Raw genomic sequence first — 19,065 nt, forward strand, 5'->3', positions numbered from 1 at the left:
TCGATAGATGTCAGGAGTATTTGAAATGTTTGCAGACATAAGGCGGGAAAGGAAATACAAAGAGGAAGGACACGTAGCAAAAGGAGGTTGGGTCAAAGGCATTTGGAAATTTGGAAAGACTATAAAAAGGCTGGATGAGAAAGAAAAGATTTATTCCTGTAAAATAGGAGAGAGAAAGAGTGAACCAGAGAGAAATTGTAACAAATTTTATCATCAATCAATAAACACGTCGCTTTTCTTCAGTTCTTGGAAATCTTTCATTCATTTCTACATCGTGAGTTGTGTGAGTTGAGAACATTAGTTAAGATTATGTGTTCTTGGCAATCACAAACATCTAACTGAGTTTTTCCTACAGTTAACACAAGATATAGGAATATAGGATGTAGTTCAAAAACACCATACCCAAATATTATCAGATTTTGAAGTCATATAAACGACGTGAATATTTAAACATACAAATCTTGCATGTCCGTCAGTTCATGGAACGGCATTTTGATAGTTGTTGCAGTATATTTATGGTTTCCTCTCCTTAGCTTTCTCGCTTGGGCATGTAAAAGAAAGGAGTTGGCTTAGGGTTGTTCTCTGGCAATTGGCGATTAACTGAATACATTCGCTTGATACATTTCGGATTTCCTTTGCGTTTGCAAGTATCGTCATAATATGATAATGTTGCGACTTGCTAAGTAACAAGGGTCACTTCAAAAGTTCAAAGTACTCTATACATCTCCATGAAGAGGAAACCCCAATCCCCACCAGAATTTCGTAAAGAACCACACAGTTCATATGTGAACATTTTATTCGTTACCTACTATTCAAACATTTTCAGTCCCTAAAATCTGCTTAAATAAGCTTTGTAGTGTTCAGACATCAAGCCCCTTTCACGCACAGCTAGCCAGACTGAAATGTTGAAGACTTGATAATTCAGAATCCCTAGCAACATGAACGAAAAAAATACATAATAAAATAAAATTTTGGTTGGAAAATCGGGGCCTCAGGGGGCCTCATAAGTCGAGGGGATAAGTCATCGCATCTGCCTGGCGAAACAATTCAGTTTGGTCCACCAGGTGGTCAATCACCATCACACATTAAAAAAACATAAATGCTAAAAAGTGCAAATTAAAAAAGAGAAAACTGCACATAACTATCTACGCTTTAAAAGGAATTAGTTGCGTAGTGTTTATATACATATATAAAGTTATAAACAACATTAGCCCTTGGAAAACATAATTACAAGGCTTACCATACCTATCATCATCAAACCAACAAGCAATTTGTAATACATTCTGTACACTTTCTCTGCTATAAAAGAATCTGTTTAACTAACTGTACACCTGCATGTAATTAACAACCATGTCAAACCCGAGGATATTTGTGTAATGAAATAAACAGAAACCAGATCATTGGCTCTGCTACCCATCGATTAAGTTAGTTATATCAATTGCAGGTATACCACATGCAACTGCAATAACCTCATATCGTTAAGTATAAGCAATGAGAGGCTAAAAAAGTTGAGCAAATATAAGATGGCAAGAGTAACTTACATTATACAAACACAGACATCACGAGCTTGGTTCCAATCCTCTGGTTGCAAAGCTTTTAGCCTATACAAAAGAGTGGTACAAGGTTCAATACGATAAATTGTGCGCACAATTTATAGATAAGATTGACTGTTAGACTCATCGTACTTAAGAAACAAGGAAGCTATAACAACCGAACCATTATCTGTGCTCCTGAGGTTGAACTGGCCCCAAATATTTTTCCATGGATTCTTTCTTATGTTCAGGATCCAGGCTGCAGATGCAAAGACCACATTTAATAATTCTGTCATAAAACTTCAATAGGAAGTAATTATTCGACCATAATTGAGAAACCATCAGTTAGTTAATAAATTGTTACCTATTTCTAACACCGAGAAGAGCACAATGTACAGCGCGCACAGCAGCAGAGGCAGGAGCTATGGCAGCTGAAGGAGCTGCACAAACAACGCTAGCCAGTGCAGATCCTGCACCCCCACCACGCTGATATGTTTTCAATGGATTTCCAACCAGGGCCGAAGCTGTTTTTCCAAGGCCGTCACTGAGACTTTCATAGGCCTGTCACCAAGCAGAAACAATAGAAGCTTTTCTCATTTATTTAAGTATCAAGTAGTGAATGTTTTAGACTCTATCGGCCTAATCTGAACATCCATATACTCAATGAATGTACTACAGAAGTGAAATGAATGCAAGCTACCTCCTAATAATAAGCAAATGTTCACGCTTTATATATGTAGATGCATAATCGATCTCTAACAGCTGTCATTTGTGGAGGCACACTCCCAATGCTGCCTTGCGGACTTCTAAAGGATACACACACAATGGGAGAAGCTTTCAACAGGTAATTGACAATGTAGACAATCATATCTTATTTAGTCGAGTCAAATGGAGTTACAACATACATTGCTATAAGTCTATACAGTATGATGAACAAGTACTCCACAAGAACCCATCTGTCTTTCTCCACATCAGTCGCCTTTTGACATGTCAACCTAAAGTATGTATGCATTTCAAGGAGTACCTGCATTTCAGGCTGATGTGATGGAAAAGGAGATGGAGTTCCTTCACAGTTTGGTAAATGATATCAACTACAGAGCAATGAACATTTGCCTGTGCTTTTTGGAAAAAACCCATTTTGATATGATGATTAACAACTGCAGCAAAGGGGCAGTTTCTTTTTTCTTTCCATTTTTTGTTGAATAGATTCTACGCACACATATTTGCAAGTCCGCTGGCGCAGTACTTTATACAATGTAAACTAGATCTTAGAAGTCTATTGTCTTAAGGTTAACACCATACATTGTACAAAAATAGACTAATTTAAGTGCATAAGACACTGGTACCTGCTGGATTCCTTGTTGAGCATCCTTTGGTTGGTTGGATCGTACGTTTGTCTTTCTCTTGCATCTCCTAGGTGAAGATACAGGAGGTGGACTGCTTGTAAAAATATATTCTGTTTGGAGCAGGACGTCATGAGCTCCAGCAGCCAAATGTACCCCTAGTCCAACAGCTTCAAGGGAAATACTTCTGAGAAATGCAATGGCACCTGATAAAGATTGTCACTACATCGATGTTAATTTCTGAGAAATGTAATGGCACCTGGTAAAAATTATCACTTCAACTACATTAATTTTTTTTTTGGAAAACAATCAAAGACATCAGAAGAAAAGGTACTGCATTAGCATCAAATAAAACTGAGCCCACAACTCTATACTGCAGCTTTAACAGAATATAAAGGTGCCCTGCATCAGGATAGAAGAGCTATTTTGGTATCACTATCATCTATAACAGTAGACGTAACTTTTCTTTTTGAAAAATAATTATTTATTAGTGGGAAAATAAATATACAACATAATTAAAGTTGGTCGGGAACTCGGGATAACATATATGATTTTAGGAAGGTAAGGACCAATCTGATGAAATTTAAGCCCCTAACTCCAACACAACTCTGTATGCCCAAAACATACTAAAGGGGGGATTTTAATAACATCGGACCATCACAGCATCCATGAATCAGAGCTCCATACTACTAGGCAGGAAGAGCTTTATCATAATCACAGACCTGACCTAAGTCACCAGATCGTCAAGCGGGAGCGGGAGCGAGAGCGGAAACGGGAGCGCAAAAGCGCCCAAGTTGAGAAGCTCCGTGATCTAGAGTGTCCGTGGAGCAGCATTTAATTTGTATAAAAATATATATTTTTTATATCAAACATATATATTTTTGTCCAAAAAGAAATACAATAATAAAACTTTACCAATAAATGAATAAACCTTTTGAATCCTAATTCCCATATAATCCAAATGGAAGCAAACAACAAAGTTTGGACGGGTACATCAAGTAATTACAAAGTGAAACCCATTGGTCTGAACCAAAACCACTTTCTCAATTGATCAAAACCCTGCAACTCTTTCTTCAATTCAATCGCTCAAATGATTCAACCCGTAGTAGATCGCAACGTCATCAACCTTACTAATGCTTAGCTTTTTAATCTTTAGTACTTATTCTATCTTTGCAACCTTAGAACAACGAGGATATGGGGTTCTGTTATTGTGTTTCTTGTGGTTAATCATCAGACAACATATTTCACTTGATTAACTTTGCTTCTTGAACAGTCTACACCATTTTGATGGTTGAATCTTTAAACTTTCCGTGCTAAATCCATCTTGACAAGACTGCAAAGACAAGAATTAGGTTTGCAAAGGTGGTTTGATCAAGATTTTAGAACAAATTTCGAGAGCGCGGTTTTGAAAAATGGAGAGCGCGGTTTTGAAAATGATAGAGCGCGGTTTTATAAAGCTTTCACTTCAAAACCGCAAAAGCGCGGTTTGAGATCGGGAACGGGAGGAGTAGACCACAGTTTGGGTGACTAAGGACCTGACACAGTCACACAGTTGATGCAAAGTTTTTAAGGACGCATACCAAACTCATATTTTTATATTAGTGAATGAGCAGGGATACAATTACAGGCTATAAGTAGTGCTCCTCATTTTCTCTATTCCTTCTAAAAAATTAATATATATGTATACAAATATTAGTTAAGCAATTGCACTAATATATTAATATTACATATATTAATATATTTGTATATAAAAAATTAATATATATGTATACAAATATATATGTATTCATTTTATCTTAAAGACCATCATATTGGTTACCAATTGCAAAATATTAGTTAAGCAAACTTAAAACTAAAGTTTACGTTGGGGGAAACATGATCAGTTTTAAAATTATCATGAGAACAACATTTCAGAGATTGCACTAATAGCACAACTTTCAGACCAGAAATTTATGCACAAATAAACATGCATACATCAAAACTAATGCAATTGATGTCTAAAACATACAGTTGATTGTGATACAGTCGAATTTTAAAATTCAACATTAAGTAAAAGTTGACTTACACTTCTTAATGGCAAAGAGCGAAAGATAAACATTTTTTTTATTTTTTTTCTAAGTTAGCAATTGATGTATTACATATAGGGGTGATAAAAGGGCCAGGCCGGGCTAGCACGGCCCTCAAACCATAAAAGCCCTCATGATTGAGGGCCGGGTCAGCCCGCCCCTATTTGATATTGAGGGCCGGGTCGAGTAGGGTCAAGTATGAAAACTCAAGCCCTTAACCCGCCCCTCGGCCCTCATTTTTGAGGGCCAAATGAGGGCCGGGTCGGGCCCGGTCTAATTATACTTCACTAGTTTACTATTTTTTTTTTTAATTTTTTTTTTTTTTTTTTTTTAATTGATTTAATGATATGTATATAAGTATACAAAACTAATTCTTATATCTTTAGAAAAAAAATAGATAGAGATGGTGGAAGAGATGATGTTCTTAAAATATCTACATTTTTAATACTTAACTATGTTGTTAGGTTGGATTTGCTTTATGTATGACTTATATACATATCATTAAATCAATTACAAAAGTGCATGTATTATATTATGTTATAATTTATCCCCTATTGAAAACTAATTTAATAATTTTTTTTATACAATTTAGATAATTATAGTATAATACATAAATATAATGTAAAATAACAAGAAAATATGGTTTTCTTTTAGGGTTTACACAAATATATAATATAATACATAAATTATCACCTCTATTTTGGGTTTACACAAAATAATCATAATTCACTTTTCTTTTTATATTTGAACTCTTTTACTCAAATTACAAAATACCTCATATGATATGTGGTAAACTACTATTATTAAACATCATTTGTAGTGAAAATATTTAGTTCAAATAGGGATAATTGTGGTACCTTACATATATAATGTAAAAAATAAAATATATCTTATCGAAAAAAAAAAAATACGAGGGCCAAGTGAGGGGGCTTGGAAGGGCCAAATGGGCCGGGCCTATGCTCTTAACCTAGACCCTAGCCCGCCCCTAACAAGCATGAGGGCGGGCCGGCCAAAAGCCCAAATCTGTGAGGGCTAACTTTTGAGTGGTTTTGACGCCAAGATTTTTGAGGGGTCGTCCTTGTAGAAACTCCATAAAAAGGCGTCGTTGAGGGCCTGAGGGCCAAATTATCACCCCTAATTACATAGAGGCCATGGTTATGGTTTAATTGTTTTTAGTAAATCGAAATTTTACTAAAAACAAGTAAACCCAGATTTTATTATTTAAGCATGACTTAGAAGTGTCTAGGAGTCTAGTTTATGGGTTCTAGTGGTCTTAAAAAGTTACTATTATCATATATATAGGTTAGGAAAGTGTTTCTTAATGTTTTAGAATAATTCTACGATGATTTGAAGGAGTTCTCTATAAAAAGAGCTTCTAGGACGAAAATTGTAATCAACTCTCCAACATTATCAATTAAAATTATGTTTCAATTCGCCTCTTTATGTTCTATTGAAATTTTTTAATATCGCTTCCGCTACGCCAACAATATATTAATATGGTATAAGAAAATAAGTTACAATAGATTGTCCAAGTTGGGAGTAAATGGTTCCCAACCGACCTTAGTAGAATCTGAAGTACATTGAATCAGACGATTCCCAACGTTTTAGCCAGTTAGGTCTGCCTTCATACTACTTTTTCTAGCGAAAGGAAAACATAATCATATAGTAATAGAACACATTTCAACCACTACGTATCTCTAAGTGCATGTTCACTTTGAGAAAACCATTTTAGCTATTCAGAAACACAAGTTAATATTGTTGAGATGTTCGATACAATCCCACATAACATGTTTTAAGCCTTGCAATATAATATAAAATTATAAACGTTACTGAGGCCACTCCACTCATTGCCAATTGGTTTTAAGTTGGATTCTCCAAGGGGACTAAAATAGTATCAAAGCAGGCTATAGTAAAATGCCCGTTTACTCCATGTCCCCAAGTATGTTAGGCCACGAGTTAGACTCAACTAACGCCATGAGAGTTGATTTGGTCCGCATGGGATGTTTAATGCCTTGCAACATAGTAAAAATGTTCCTGAGGCCTCTCCACTCATTGCCAATTGAGTTTGAGTTGGATACTCCAAAGTTTACGAAATGTTAGTCAAAATTTGAAACCAGATGTTTGGCTATTAAATGAAATAATCTTGTCAAATGCCAAACTTAAGAGCAGGAAAGAGCCTAAGTAGATATTTTCAAATCATAATAATATACTCAATAAGTGGTCATTTAGCAAGCATGATCTTGTTTTTTTTAGAAATATTTAGAGGGTTAAGACAGACCCACACCGGTTACATTGAGGGACCCAAGCCCGAAGGCTCTCACTTAACTATCTGATAAAATATACAATTTGTCTGATTTCTAATGAAGTAACAACCCTTGAAGTTCCAATCTCATATATAGTAGAATATGGGCCATAAAACAGATGCTACAAATCTAAATGCATGTATGACAAGTGTAGTTGAGTACCTCTTTGAATCCCTTTCAGTAACCTGTGATCCTTCTTATAACTCTTAACAGGCAAAGACACCAACTTAGCAGCACCAGAACTAACAGTGAACAACGAACGAATAGGAGGAAGGCCTCTTAAAAATTTATGAATCTACACCATGAAACATACCATTTATAAACATCAAGTAAGCAAAACTGACAGCGGAATAACATCAATCTCTTAATAATCTACACAATCATATCGAATATAAACCTGATTGTTTGAAATATCTTCCAACCACTCGCCCATTATTGTTTCACAAACACTGCTCCAGCCATATATACCAACAGCATGAACATGTTTGAGCTTTAACTCAACACCCTGCATCAAACATTGCCAATACCATCAGTACTCCTTAGCTGCATATACTCAAGCCACAAAAGCACAAACTAATGTCCAAAATTATAGGTATAACTCGAAGTAGGACCTAGATTTCATATAAGAAAACAATTTTATAAACTACGCTCGCAGATTTCAAACTCAGGCAGCATGCCACTAGGAAATGAAGAAAATGAAGGACTGGGTGTCAATCTAGAGAGTGAAGGAAATTAAGGTACTACTTACACCACAAAGTACACTATCGATCATAATTCATAAGCGTCACATAGGTGTGACAAAATACAACCATTAGGCTACAGCACAAGTAGTGTACCATTGCTAGAGGTCTTCATTAGTTTTGCCAATATTGAGCAATCACATAAACACCAGCACATTCATAGAAAAAACAACTCAATTGCTAGAAAGCTTATACTAGAAAGGCTTTGGTATGCCGTCCTCCTCTGTTTTAACTTTTAAGAGTTTTTGTTACACTTCTTGCCGAAACCACAAACAAATAGAAAGAAAAATATATCCACAGCAATAGTTCCATGCCTCCACGGAACAGAATCTCTTCCATTAAAGTTTCTTGAAATGACTTTCGCATACACACATTTAGAAAAGGCTCTCAATAAGAAAAAGAGATTACGTCCAATAAAAGAATTCACGGCACAAAAAGACAATCATGGATATTATGTGTTTGTTTGGTGATGATAGCGAATCAGAAGTAAATGTTACAAAGAGAAACAAACATCATACCTTCCAAGGAACAAGGTTAACAAGATGTACGTAATTGCCTCCTCGTAATGCTGCTAGATCGACACGACGAGGACTGTAGTCCACACGAACAACAATAGGCCATATGTCGAATTTCTGAGGGAAAAAGGAAACAATACTGCTGAGAAATCGACCAAACTGAAAACTAAGGAAAGTAAGAACTCAGGTCTTATAGGAAAAGACCAACCATTTATTAAAGTATCTTCCAAAGGATGGCACACAACACATGGAAAAATAAATTAATGTCACGTATTTATGGAAATACAACTTCCTTATAAAACAATCATAAATGAAATCATAACGGATAAGAACTCTAAAGTTGAAATATCATTTGGCGTGTTTCCTTCTTTACTTGGTGTTCGGTTTTGGGTAGGATTCTAACCATTGATAATCTTCGAAAAAGAAAAATGATTATTGTCAATTTCTGCCCTTTCTGCTATGATGATTCAGGAGAATCCATTGCTCACATTCTTATCCTTTGCCCTTTTTCTTATGCCATTTGGAACTATTTTCTTCAATCTGCCTCAATCTCCTGGGTGTGTCCTCAGTCTGTTTGTGATCTTTTGATGATGTGGTTTTGTCTATTGTCCCCCACCTGCACTAAGAGGAAGTTGTGCAGCATCATTCCCTTCGCGATACTATGGGGCATATGGTTGGAAAGAAACCAGAGACATTTCAAGGATAGAAGCATTGACGTTGCACATTTGATTCTTCACATCAAAGGATTGATTTTCCTTTGGTGTAAACGGTGGAAGGAGTTCAAGGAGATACCATTCGGGTCCTTTGCTTTTTCTTGGGAGGATATCATCCAAGATGTTTAATTCACTGTTGTTTTTTATTTTTCCTGGTTGTCTATTGCTTTCAGTTCTTAGTAGGATATCTCATCCTATATATATATATATATATATATATATATATATATATATATATATATATATATATATATATAAACTCTAAAGTTGACAAAGAACAGACCATTTTTAATTTCGGATAGTTACAAAATACAAATACAAATGCATGTCAAGTGTAAACCAATGATAAAGGACCCAATAAGATGCAAGGTGATGCTCAAAAGGTAGAAGACGACAAGATAATGAAAACACTTGCCTGGAAAAAAGGAAGCAATGCTTCCTCGACAATAGTATACCCTCCAGATTCACTACTCTTCACAGAATCGTACACATCGCGTGGAGGACTTGGAGATTGGTCAACTAACGATTCCTTTCCCCCAAAGAAGCTAATCAGAAAATCAACCTGATCTTGATCAAGATGCAATAGAATAGGCAGAAGTGCAAGGCGTAACCTAAAAAGGTAAAAGGGCAAATAAAGTTAAAGAGAATACGAGCAACCTTAATGCCACTTCAAAAACATGACAACACGATTTTGCACCCATCAAACAGAAATTAATGAAAGTAGCGATCAAGTTAAATTTTACCTGTACTCTTCAAGAGGAGTTGAAGGATCAGGCCTGACAGCTTCCAAGTCAAACTTGAATGCTTTTGCAGAGGATTCTCTAGGATGATCTTTTGAGTGATAATGTCCAAGTACCTTCAAAAAAATATTAAAATTAATAATTAGTAATTTCTAGGATGACCTCATACGATGAGGATGTGAGTATCCACTCCATAGTCTAGTAATGCACTAAATATAGAGGTATACCAGCTTCCAAGGTGCATCCCGGCTTTGATCATAAAGATTGACATCCTGAACCGATAAAGAAAGCTTTGATACACATAATTGACCATCAGGGTACATGTCATACTGAAGATCCACCGCAGATAATGCAAGTTCTAGACAAACACTAGTATCTCTTCCACTTCCATCCTCACTAAGCATTCCATTCTGTGTTGGAGCATGCCAATCAGATCCACCATACATTCTCCATCTCACACCAATATTCTTAAGAAGTACCCTTCCTCCTGCTATGCAGATGTCAGCTGGACTACTGCAGTTCTTAGAAGGACGCTCGCATTTTCTTGGAATTTCTTCCTGTCCAGGTTTTTCAGTTACTTTAGGAATATGATTTTCTACAATCCTGAGAGAACTTTCTTGATACCATCCAGAACTTGCACGTCCAACATCTGCATGAGCCTGATTTCTGGACTTGCACTTGATTGAGTTTCTTTTGTCAGATGTTTCTGCTAGAGGAGATAACCCAGATATGCAATGGCTTTCTATTAGATTAGGGAAAGAATTTTTCTGTGGAGATGATGTACAAGTGCTTCCCGATCCTCCTAGAGGCACTGGCCCATTAAAGGAGACATTGTGAGAGAAATATTCAGGGTTGCTGATATTTGAGCAGTACACCTCTCCAAGATGACCCTCATCAAGTGAAATGGTATTTTGTAATTCACAAGGATCAGATGCACTGGTTCCAATCCCTTTAAATTGAAATGCATCCTCACATATATCATCCATTAGCCCAACCACCTCATATCTTCCGCTGCCAGATGCATTTTGACCTGAAGGGGATGAAGCAGAACCTCCGACAAAGATATTCGTGTTGTTGATGAAATCATTTGCACAGTTAAGCTGCTGAACGGCTTTCCACCTAGACTGCAAATGCACCATTGACTCTTGCAAATCAGGCGCAAAAAGCTGCTGAAGTTGAGCAGCCAAACGTACAAGGCCAGAAGTAGTGTCATGGCATGTATCCAAGTTAATATGGGAATCACAGCATTCTAATTCCCATAGGAGGCCATTTTGACAATTTGTTCTCAAAACTGCCTCCACAAGAGCCTCACCAGCAACCTTGACATATCCCGTCTTGTGAAGGTATTCTACACCATAGGTGTTTCCTTTTTGTGGCCCAGAAGATGCACAAAGAAGAAGCCCTAAATCCTGAAATCTAATTTTATAGTCATTTTCAACAGAACTTGCAACAGTTTGATTAGAAAGATGCAATGAAGCAGCAGCTACGAGACAGGCCACATGTTCCCCAAATTCTTCACCTACATTTGCATAACTGTTGAAGTCAGGTTCCAGAACTCTGTCACTCATCATTAAATTACTTAGCCAGGGCTCATAACTCAAAGCAGAATCCACCAAGTTAAGAACAAAGGATTCTCCATAACCTCTACTATCTTCTGACTTAGGAGATGCTACGTCACTTTCACAAGGTAAACTGAAAAAATTGTATATCACATTCAACCAATCCAGACGACCTCCTGGTGCAATGATAGTCCCACCTCTGATTGTCACATTTGTGAAATTTTGCAAGATCTGTGGATCAGAGAGATAGACAATAGCAATGCCAGCAGAACCTGAGGACAATGCATTTGCACCTTCTCCATCACCACGTCGCATTGCAGAGGTGCTAGAAGAGATCAGAAGAAATTCATCATCTGGAAATGCATCAACATAACCCTGTAACTGACCTTCACCATGGCCAAGCCAAAAAAAATTGCCACCAGAAATTCCTCCAATATTTGACACAGAGAGCAATTCAAGCTCCTGAATTTGCAATTTCAGTCTATGCCATGAACCTGAAAGTTCTTTCTGTAATGAACATTTGATATCTTCTAACTTATCTGTGTTAATCGATACTTCTAGTGTGTTGCATTCCACAAGAACAGATGTCTGCGATGTAAATGCAACGTCCTTTTCTATGCTGCAAGTTGAAGTTGAAGTCGCATCAAGAGCTACATGTGATAAATCACCCATTATCTGAGTTATAAGACAGTGCAAAAGCTGATACTCAGAACTGGTGAACTTCAAGGAAACAGATGGAAGACGGATATGCAGCAAAACTGTAGAGCTAAAAATCATCTCATGCTTGCAGGAATTTATATCTTCCTGATCTCCCATAGTTGTTACAGATGCGAACTCAGACCCTTTACCTGTCACTCTAGTCCTACTCCTTGTTGAATCATCAGAAGTAGCTAATCCTCTAGCCCTTTTTGCTACCCATGGACCAGTCACAGGACCATCCTGCCAAAGTACACTTATGCAAGAGAAACATTTTGTTCCAGCTGTGACAGAAAAAATCTCCTTAGCCAAATAGGTATGCTTGAGAAATGCAGACATATTCTGACCAACATCTTGACCATTTCCAGCTATTAAGTACATCTTAAGGTTTCCCAAATTCAGATTGATGGAACTGGAAAACTTATCTGCAAATGCTGAAGCTAAACTTGCATCTTTTGAACAAGCATCTACAAATCTTTCCTTACTCAATGCTTGAGTAATATCCAGACCAATGAACCGATGCCAGAAGGAGTTGCAGGTAAAATCTCCATGATTCTCCATTGGAATACATAATATGATCCTTGCATTAGAGAGAGAAATACTTCCTCGTAAGCTTCCCTTTGACGACGAGGTGGGAAGACACGTATTAGTACCTCCTTTCATATCTGTAGGACACGAGGAGTTAAATCTACGACTGTGATCCCCAAACCCAAATTCTTTTCTACTATTCTTCATCTCAGAACAATTTTCAATTCCCTTTAAAAGATCCAAAAGCCTTTTAACCAATTTAAAGTTCACCCAGAAAATGAATGGTGGCAGCTTTACAGAAAAAGATGTTGAAGATGTTGGACCCCCATCCAATTGAGTCTTCTTCATGGTAAGTTGGCTAGGAGTTACAGTTGAAGTTTTCAATAAATTCACCTTCACAAAATCATTCCTGGATACGTTTCCACAACTAATATTTCTTAAACGAACATTCGGACTGATAGGAGAACTACTCAAACAGGACCCAGTTCTTGTTGCTTCTGAATCAAGCTCTTTTAAAAAGGGGAGTGATGGAAGAGCACCTTGAACTTTTGCCTGCATATTTTCGATAAACAGAAGTCGATTCTGAATAGTGCTCTCACAACCCCAGAAGTCAGAACCTACAGCCTCAGTTCCATTACTAAAGTAGTGGTCAAGCTCAAACTGCTTCACTGTTGCTTCAAACTTTGTATCACGAAGACCAATCTGTTGACCTTGTCAAAAGTTTGAAATTAGTCCAGAAATAAAAAGGCAGTCACCTAAAACCACTAGCTGAAAGAGTACATTAACTCAAAAGTAAGGACAACACCAACTCAGCAAGAATGCTGAATATAAAGAGAAAACTCTATAAGCAAAATTATTACCTGCAAAACAAGAAGTAGGCCTTGACACTTCGCACCTAGATACTGTGCACATTGATCATTATTTATTGAATTTCCGGACAAGCCATATCCAGCCGTCTCATCTTCATCGCTCAAATAAAGTTCAACAGAAATCCCAGAAAAAGATGCTTTAAAATTTGTTTCAACTGGCTGCTGTTCTGCTCATGGGTACAAAAATTATTGATTATTAGTCTAGGCCCCTAGGGCAGTACGCAAATAACGTAAATGTATTATTCGAGTTAGATGTAACAGAAACCAGCAGTAGATTCTGTAATTACTAATTAGTAACGACAATGTCAATCCAGATATAGAGAAACAGGTGGTGAACTATACAGCACATGTTATCATTTGCACATCTTCGGATGACTTAAGTGGATGCCTTTTAGCCACGTGTGAATCTAGACACAGTTAAGATTGATATAAACTGTTATTAACCAAGCACATACCAGAGGGAACATGCAGTGACCCAGAAGCAAGGCTTGATGCAGCAGTTATAGCACTGAAAACAGAACACGTCCAGTTCAATATGCCACTGCTTCCCAAAGCTGAGTGCGATGTCCTTAGTCCATCAAAACATTCAAAGAACTGGTCTATGCTGCAAGCAACTCATATAATGCAGGAAATATCAGCATCACTTTGAGATTAAAATCACAAGACAAATTGTAAATGTGAATTAAATATCCAATAATTTAGAACATTTTCTTTTTATTGGTAACGATCTAGACTCAAAAGTGAAAGCGTTGGTTCCTTCTACATCAACTCACTGAGAACTAACTAGAATTGAGACACTGAATTACTCAATAAAGTCTACTTATCAAAAAAAAAAATTGAGACACTGAATTAATAAAATAACACTTTATAAAGGATGGAAAGATAAATGACAATGGATGCTATAAATATGTAGACTATATCCTTGTTAGCAGGATGAGATTCTATTATCATCCCGCTAATAGTTATTCAAAGAGTTAGAAATCACCAAGGTAGTAAGCATTTGAATATTGGGCTCCATCTTTGTACTCGCACAATTTTGCAATATTAATGAAATTTGGTTTAGAAATATTCATATTAAAAAAGAAATCCTTTGTGTAGTACACGATGCAAATAGTGCAAAGCGCGAGGTCAAGGGTAGGCAAAAAAGACAAAGCAAGATCCATCCAGTAGAAAGAGATGGAGGGAAGAGGTCAATGTCCTCAGAGAAGGTTGAAAACGGTTTCTGGTAACGATTGAACGCATGGTGCATTGTAAACAAGCAGATGGAGATAGAATGGAATGTAGATATGCCTCTCACACTCCTTCCGGAGTTAATATTTTCACTTGTGTCTAATGCTTAGCAACCTAAAGCATGCATGATGGCAATAAACCAGTACTAAATCCGCGCTTTGCCGCTCTTACAGCAAGTTTTTATGGAAAGCACTCTCTCCCATCTCAAAAGACGGGCTTTCCTAAAATTTGTAGGGCATGCACCAGGTTAAATATGTACTTTTCATAAGCAAGCACAAGTTTTTAGTCTGAACACTTAAGTCCCTGAACTATTTTCTGTAGCTAAAAGTCGACTCTAGAGTCTAGAGTCTATACTTGAAACCAAGTGCATAAACATACGTATATGTCTGTAGTCTGTCCGACTGTACCCACCATGATTTGTGCTCTCTGAAAACGCACTAAATCTAAAAACCACATTCATCTAAGTATCTAACTAATAACATAAACCCCATAAGACCATAACATTACCTTCTCATGTTTTCAATTACAAAACAAACGTGCTCTAACTAATTTATCAAACACATCAAATTACTTGTTTAATGACTTCTTCACTAAAATATCTTAAGTTACAAAATAATTTGTTTGTTACAACTGGAAATAAAAGGTGTACATGCTTAAATAGATTACATATATATGGCACCCTACAAGCACTCTTGATATTGCAAACTTTGAGGTTAAATGCTTCTTCTTTTTTGAGTGGTAAAAATTGTTCATTTATTCCAAATCATGATCAAAGTTACAAAAGGTTAATCCCCACTTAGCAAGATGCTAAGGTTCAAGATTACCCACACCCTAAACATAAGGAACCCTTCAAGTTCACATTACAATGTTATCTCAATCACACACAAAGTCTTAAAAACTTAAAGGTTAAATGCTTTAACACTCACGCTCACGCTCTCGCTCTCGCTCTCGCTTTCACTCTTGCTCCTGCTCTATGCTTTGGTTGCTTAGATCCAAAGTAAACAAATTCTAAATACACAGAGAGACATTTATTTATCAGACGCATGGGACAGGCGTGCTAGAGACATGCCAACATGTGCAAAAATTAGTTGTTTGCATGATTGAAATGAGTATCACAAGCACGGTTTTGAGAGGTATACTTTAATGGCTAGTGTCTATTCTCTATACGCATGGGGTAGTTATTAGTACAAAAGATAGACAAGTTAAAGAACATGGAAAATATAAGATGAATACATGCTTTAAAGCAGATTTCTAGCTTCAAGTTTCAACCTGTAAAAACCAGTAAGCAACTCCCTATCACTATGGTTTAGTAGAGATAAGATAAGGAAGAGTGTCAAAGTGCCCTTTCACTTTATATAAGTTGATAGATTATCAAATCAGAACGAGAGAAACAGACCTTGCACTCAGATCTGGTTCTGCTTCCGCTCCATCAGTTTGGTTTAAGTTGGTAGACAATGCCACCCAATCTGGTATAACATGTGAACCTCGAAGCAGAGCATCTCTTTGTGTTTCTTGACTTGTTTGAGAGAAATATCCACCCGCGAAATGTCCACTGCTTGTCGAGCCTCGATCTATAGCTATTACAGAAGAACCAGGGGTGGAATAATGGAACTGAGAGGTTGAACTGAAGTAAACAGAATTTGTACTGTTCTCATGCATATGACCCTGGATATCTTGTTCAACATTCTTGAGAGAATGCCAGAAACACAAGATCCACGTTATAGTGCTGGGTTGAAGTCTAATTTTCATTGGATCAACAGAAAGATCAGCATCTACTTTGTGAATATCCAAAGAACCATTTCTCCAAGGTATACTTAGCTTCAGATGCCCTGAGAATCCACCACCTTCCCCAGTCAAAATTGGGGTAGTTTCTGAAGGAAAGCTTCCCATTGGACATTGGCTAAATGTTGGTGTCTGTGTCTGATTCTCAACATCATCCATTTGAAGAAACTCGACTATTGCTCCTTGAAACTTTACAAAGTTTGTTAATCTACTCAACCCTAGAAGGCTGTCCACCCGTGAGTTGGATCTTTTATTAGCATCCTCAGACACACAAGTTCCATATTCCATTTCTCTAATCCGAAGAACAAGTGCTCTGTGGGGTCCCGTTGGCTTAAGCTTGTCTGAATAGGGATCATATGCAACAATCAGCTTTTTTACTTTTATATGGAAACTTGTAAGCAGCCATTTTACCATTTTGGCAATTGTTTTAACTCCTTCATGAACATCAAGGGAAATAGGCGTGGAAGAATTGTTAACCATTTCATGCTCAAGCTTTCCACTTCCAGGACTGACTTGCTGTTTACAACCTCCGATAAGATCAGATGTTTCGGCAGCACCTGATGAATGACTACTTACCCATGGAACAAACACAAGCTCAAGTTCATCCACTTCAATCTGACAATTGCTAACTTTCCATGGAAGTTTGGCTAATAGAGAACCAATAGATCCTTCCTTTAGAATGATAGGCGATGAACCTAACTGGAAGAAACACAAACACAGTATGGCATATAAGTGGCAGGAATATAGATAATAAGGTGCTATGAACTAAGCTTAGAAGGAATGTTCTTTGCTTTTGTAGGTAAAAGTGGAGATATACTATATAACCAAGAAAAAAGGGAAGTTACGAGGGATGTTCTATGAGCAACCTGTGCAAAAAGAATGGAATTACATCTAAAATTTGAAAGAGCGGTGCACTCTAGTACCTATAGACTTAGAGTATAGACATCAAATACCACATTACCAACTTATTTGGGTGAAAAGGTTCAGTTGTCTTTGATTGGTTAACCGACCTAACACTATGATTGGAGCACACCAATTATAAGGTTAGGGAGAAAAAACATACAATTCACTGAGAAATAACATTATTTTCGAATCACAAAAGAAAAAGAGAAAATGGAAGTCTCCTACAGTGCCTTCTCACTCTTTAAGTATAAGTTGATCATTCTCCCCTAGTTGTGGATTTCACTTCTTGTTGGAAACTAGAAGTACACTACTACTCTTAATTCAATCGGGGAATCTTGCAACTCAGACAATTCTTATTTTTCCTATGGCATGCCTTATCCAACTACTTTTAGACTGTCTTTGTCCGCACTTCAATCTCTTGTACAAGGTGATATCCAAAGAAACAGGTATCTATCCTTTCATTTTCCAGAATTCAATCTCCTACTTGTCAAGTGTGTGTGGTGGAGAGTGGTTTTTATCTTTAGGTCCGCGAATTTCTGTGTCACTGTGAAAACAAAAGATAACATGGGTCGCACTCTACACTAATGTCACGTCTCCTAAGAAATAAGCTACATAGTTAGACAGATTCTTATTGAAAAATAGTTTACCGATCAATTATGATTATTCGTGAACCTCCTCTCCTCTCTCTCCTCTCATAAAATCTCACGGAAAGTTCAAAACACCTAGTTGTAAAAACAAGTCGTAACTCACAAACTCGCTCTTCCAACAATTCTCACACACACATACATAAAAACAAAATCCCACAATTAAAAAATAATAATATCATACCTTTTGGTTGATATAATCAACATTAAGAGCAAGGTCCGTAAGTTGAAGAGTACCAGAACCAAGTTGAACATCAAGTTGTTCTAAATCAAGATCACCAAGTATAAACTGCCCTAATTTCTTCTTCAATAGAAATTTCAACACATGTTTAATTGCCCATCGTGAAAACATCGCTTCTGCTGACTTGGCAATATTCCATGGAAACATCTTCAATGAGCTTTTGAGGTTAAAAAGTGTGTTGCTTGTGGATGAAGTTTCCTTCTTCTTCTTCTTCTTCCATTCAATAATTCAATGAATGAAAGAAAAAAGAGAGAGAAAAGAAACTAAAGGAGGTGTTGTCTTAAATCTTAATATTTGTTGGCTATTTACAACTGTTTTAGATATTATATTTTTAGCTATTTGCACCCCATAAACACGTTTTTCTTGTTACTGTTCGAGTCCTGTTGCATCAACGTGGTTTTCAAATTGGTGCAACCAGAAGTGGGCCCATCAAGTGGGCAAGTGGCTATAATATATATTATTTTTATCCTGTTATAGTAATAATATACTTCCTCTTGGCTTTGGGTGGATTAGAGCACAGGGTCAGTGAGGGGCATCTTTACGGTTTTCATCGAGTCAGTGAGTGTATCACGTATGTGCACCACAAATGACAAAAAGAAGATTCCCCAAATTGATAATTGACTAGACCCCATATCATGCATCATCATCATATAAAAAGTCT

General features: G+C 36.9%; 1 protein-coding gene across 7 annotated transcripts; it reads right to left on the reverse strand.

The window, feature by feature from the left end:
- Window positions 1-676: 676 nt before the first annotated feature.
- Window positions 677-18,670, reverse strand: ATG2 (autophagy 2). 7 transcript variants are annotated; one of them, XM_086568846.1, is made up of 16 exons: window positions 18,348-18,667; window positions 16,231-17,315; window positions 14,060-14,208; window positions 13,596-13,771; window positions 10,180-13,437; window positions 9,956-10,068; window positions 9,628-9,823; window positions 8,503-8,616; window positions 7,642-7,749; window positions 7,407-7,539; window positions 2,879-3,081; window positions 1,897-2,093; window positions 1,717-1,791; window positions 1,542-1,601; window positions 1,246-1,331; window positions 677-897 (listed from the first exon to the last, which is right to left on the reverse strand). In XM_086568846.1, exons 1-13 carry the CDS (start codon window positions 18,549-18,551, stop codon window positions 1,719-1,721), a joined length of 6,009 nt encoding a protein of 2,002 aa, XP_086424972.1. In that variant the 5' UTR covers window positions 18,552-18,667; the 3' UTR covers window positions 677-897; window positions 1,246-1,331; window positions 1,542-1,601; window positions 1,717-1,718. The 7 variants fall into 7 exon arrangements, with proteins under 7 accessions (XP_086424972.1, XP_086424973.1, XP_086424970.1 ...); XM_086568847.1 differs by having other exon boundaries at window positions 677-930; XM_086568844.1 differs by having other exon boundaries at window positions 1,686-1,791.
- Between the last annotated feature and the right edge of the window lie 395 nt (window positions 18,671-19,065).

Source organism: Coptis chinensis, chromosome 6 (assembly GCF_015680905.1).
Source record: "Coptis chinensis isolate HL-2020 chromosome 6, ASM1568090v1, whole genome shotgun sequence".
NCBI lineage: Eukaryota > Viridiplantae > Streptophyta > Magnoliopsida > Ranunculales > Ranunculaceae > Coptis > Coptis chinensis.

What these genes read in the sequence shown, in the direction of transcription:
- ATG2 (XM_086568846.1), bottom strand. Translation starts at nt 18,551, where the DNA reads ATGTTTCCATGGAATATTGCCAAGTCAGCAGAAGCGATGTTTTCACGA. An exon ending in GAACCAGATCTGAGTGCAAG is followed by an intron (nt 14,209 to 16,230) that starts GTCTGTTTCTCT and finishes AGTTGCTTGCAG; the next exon opens with CATAGACCAGTTCTTTGAAT. An exon ending in GCCTACTTCTTGTTTTGCAG is followed by an intron (nt 13,438 to 13,595) that starts GTAATAATTTTG and finishes CAAGGTCAACAG; the next exon opens with ATTGGTCTTCGTGATACAAA.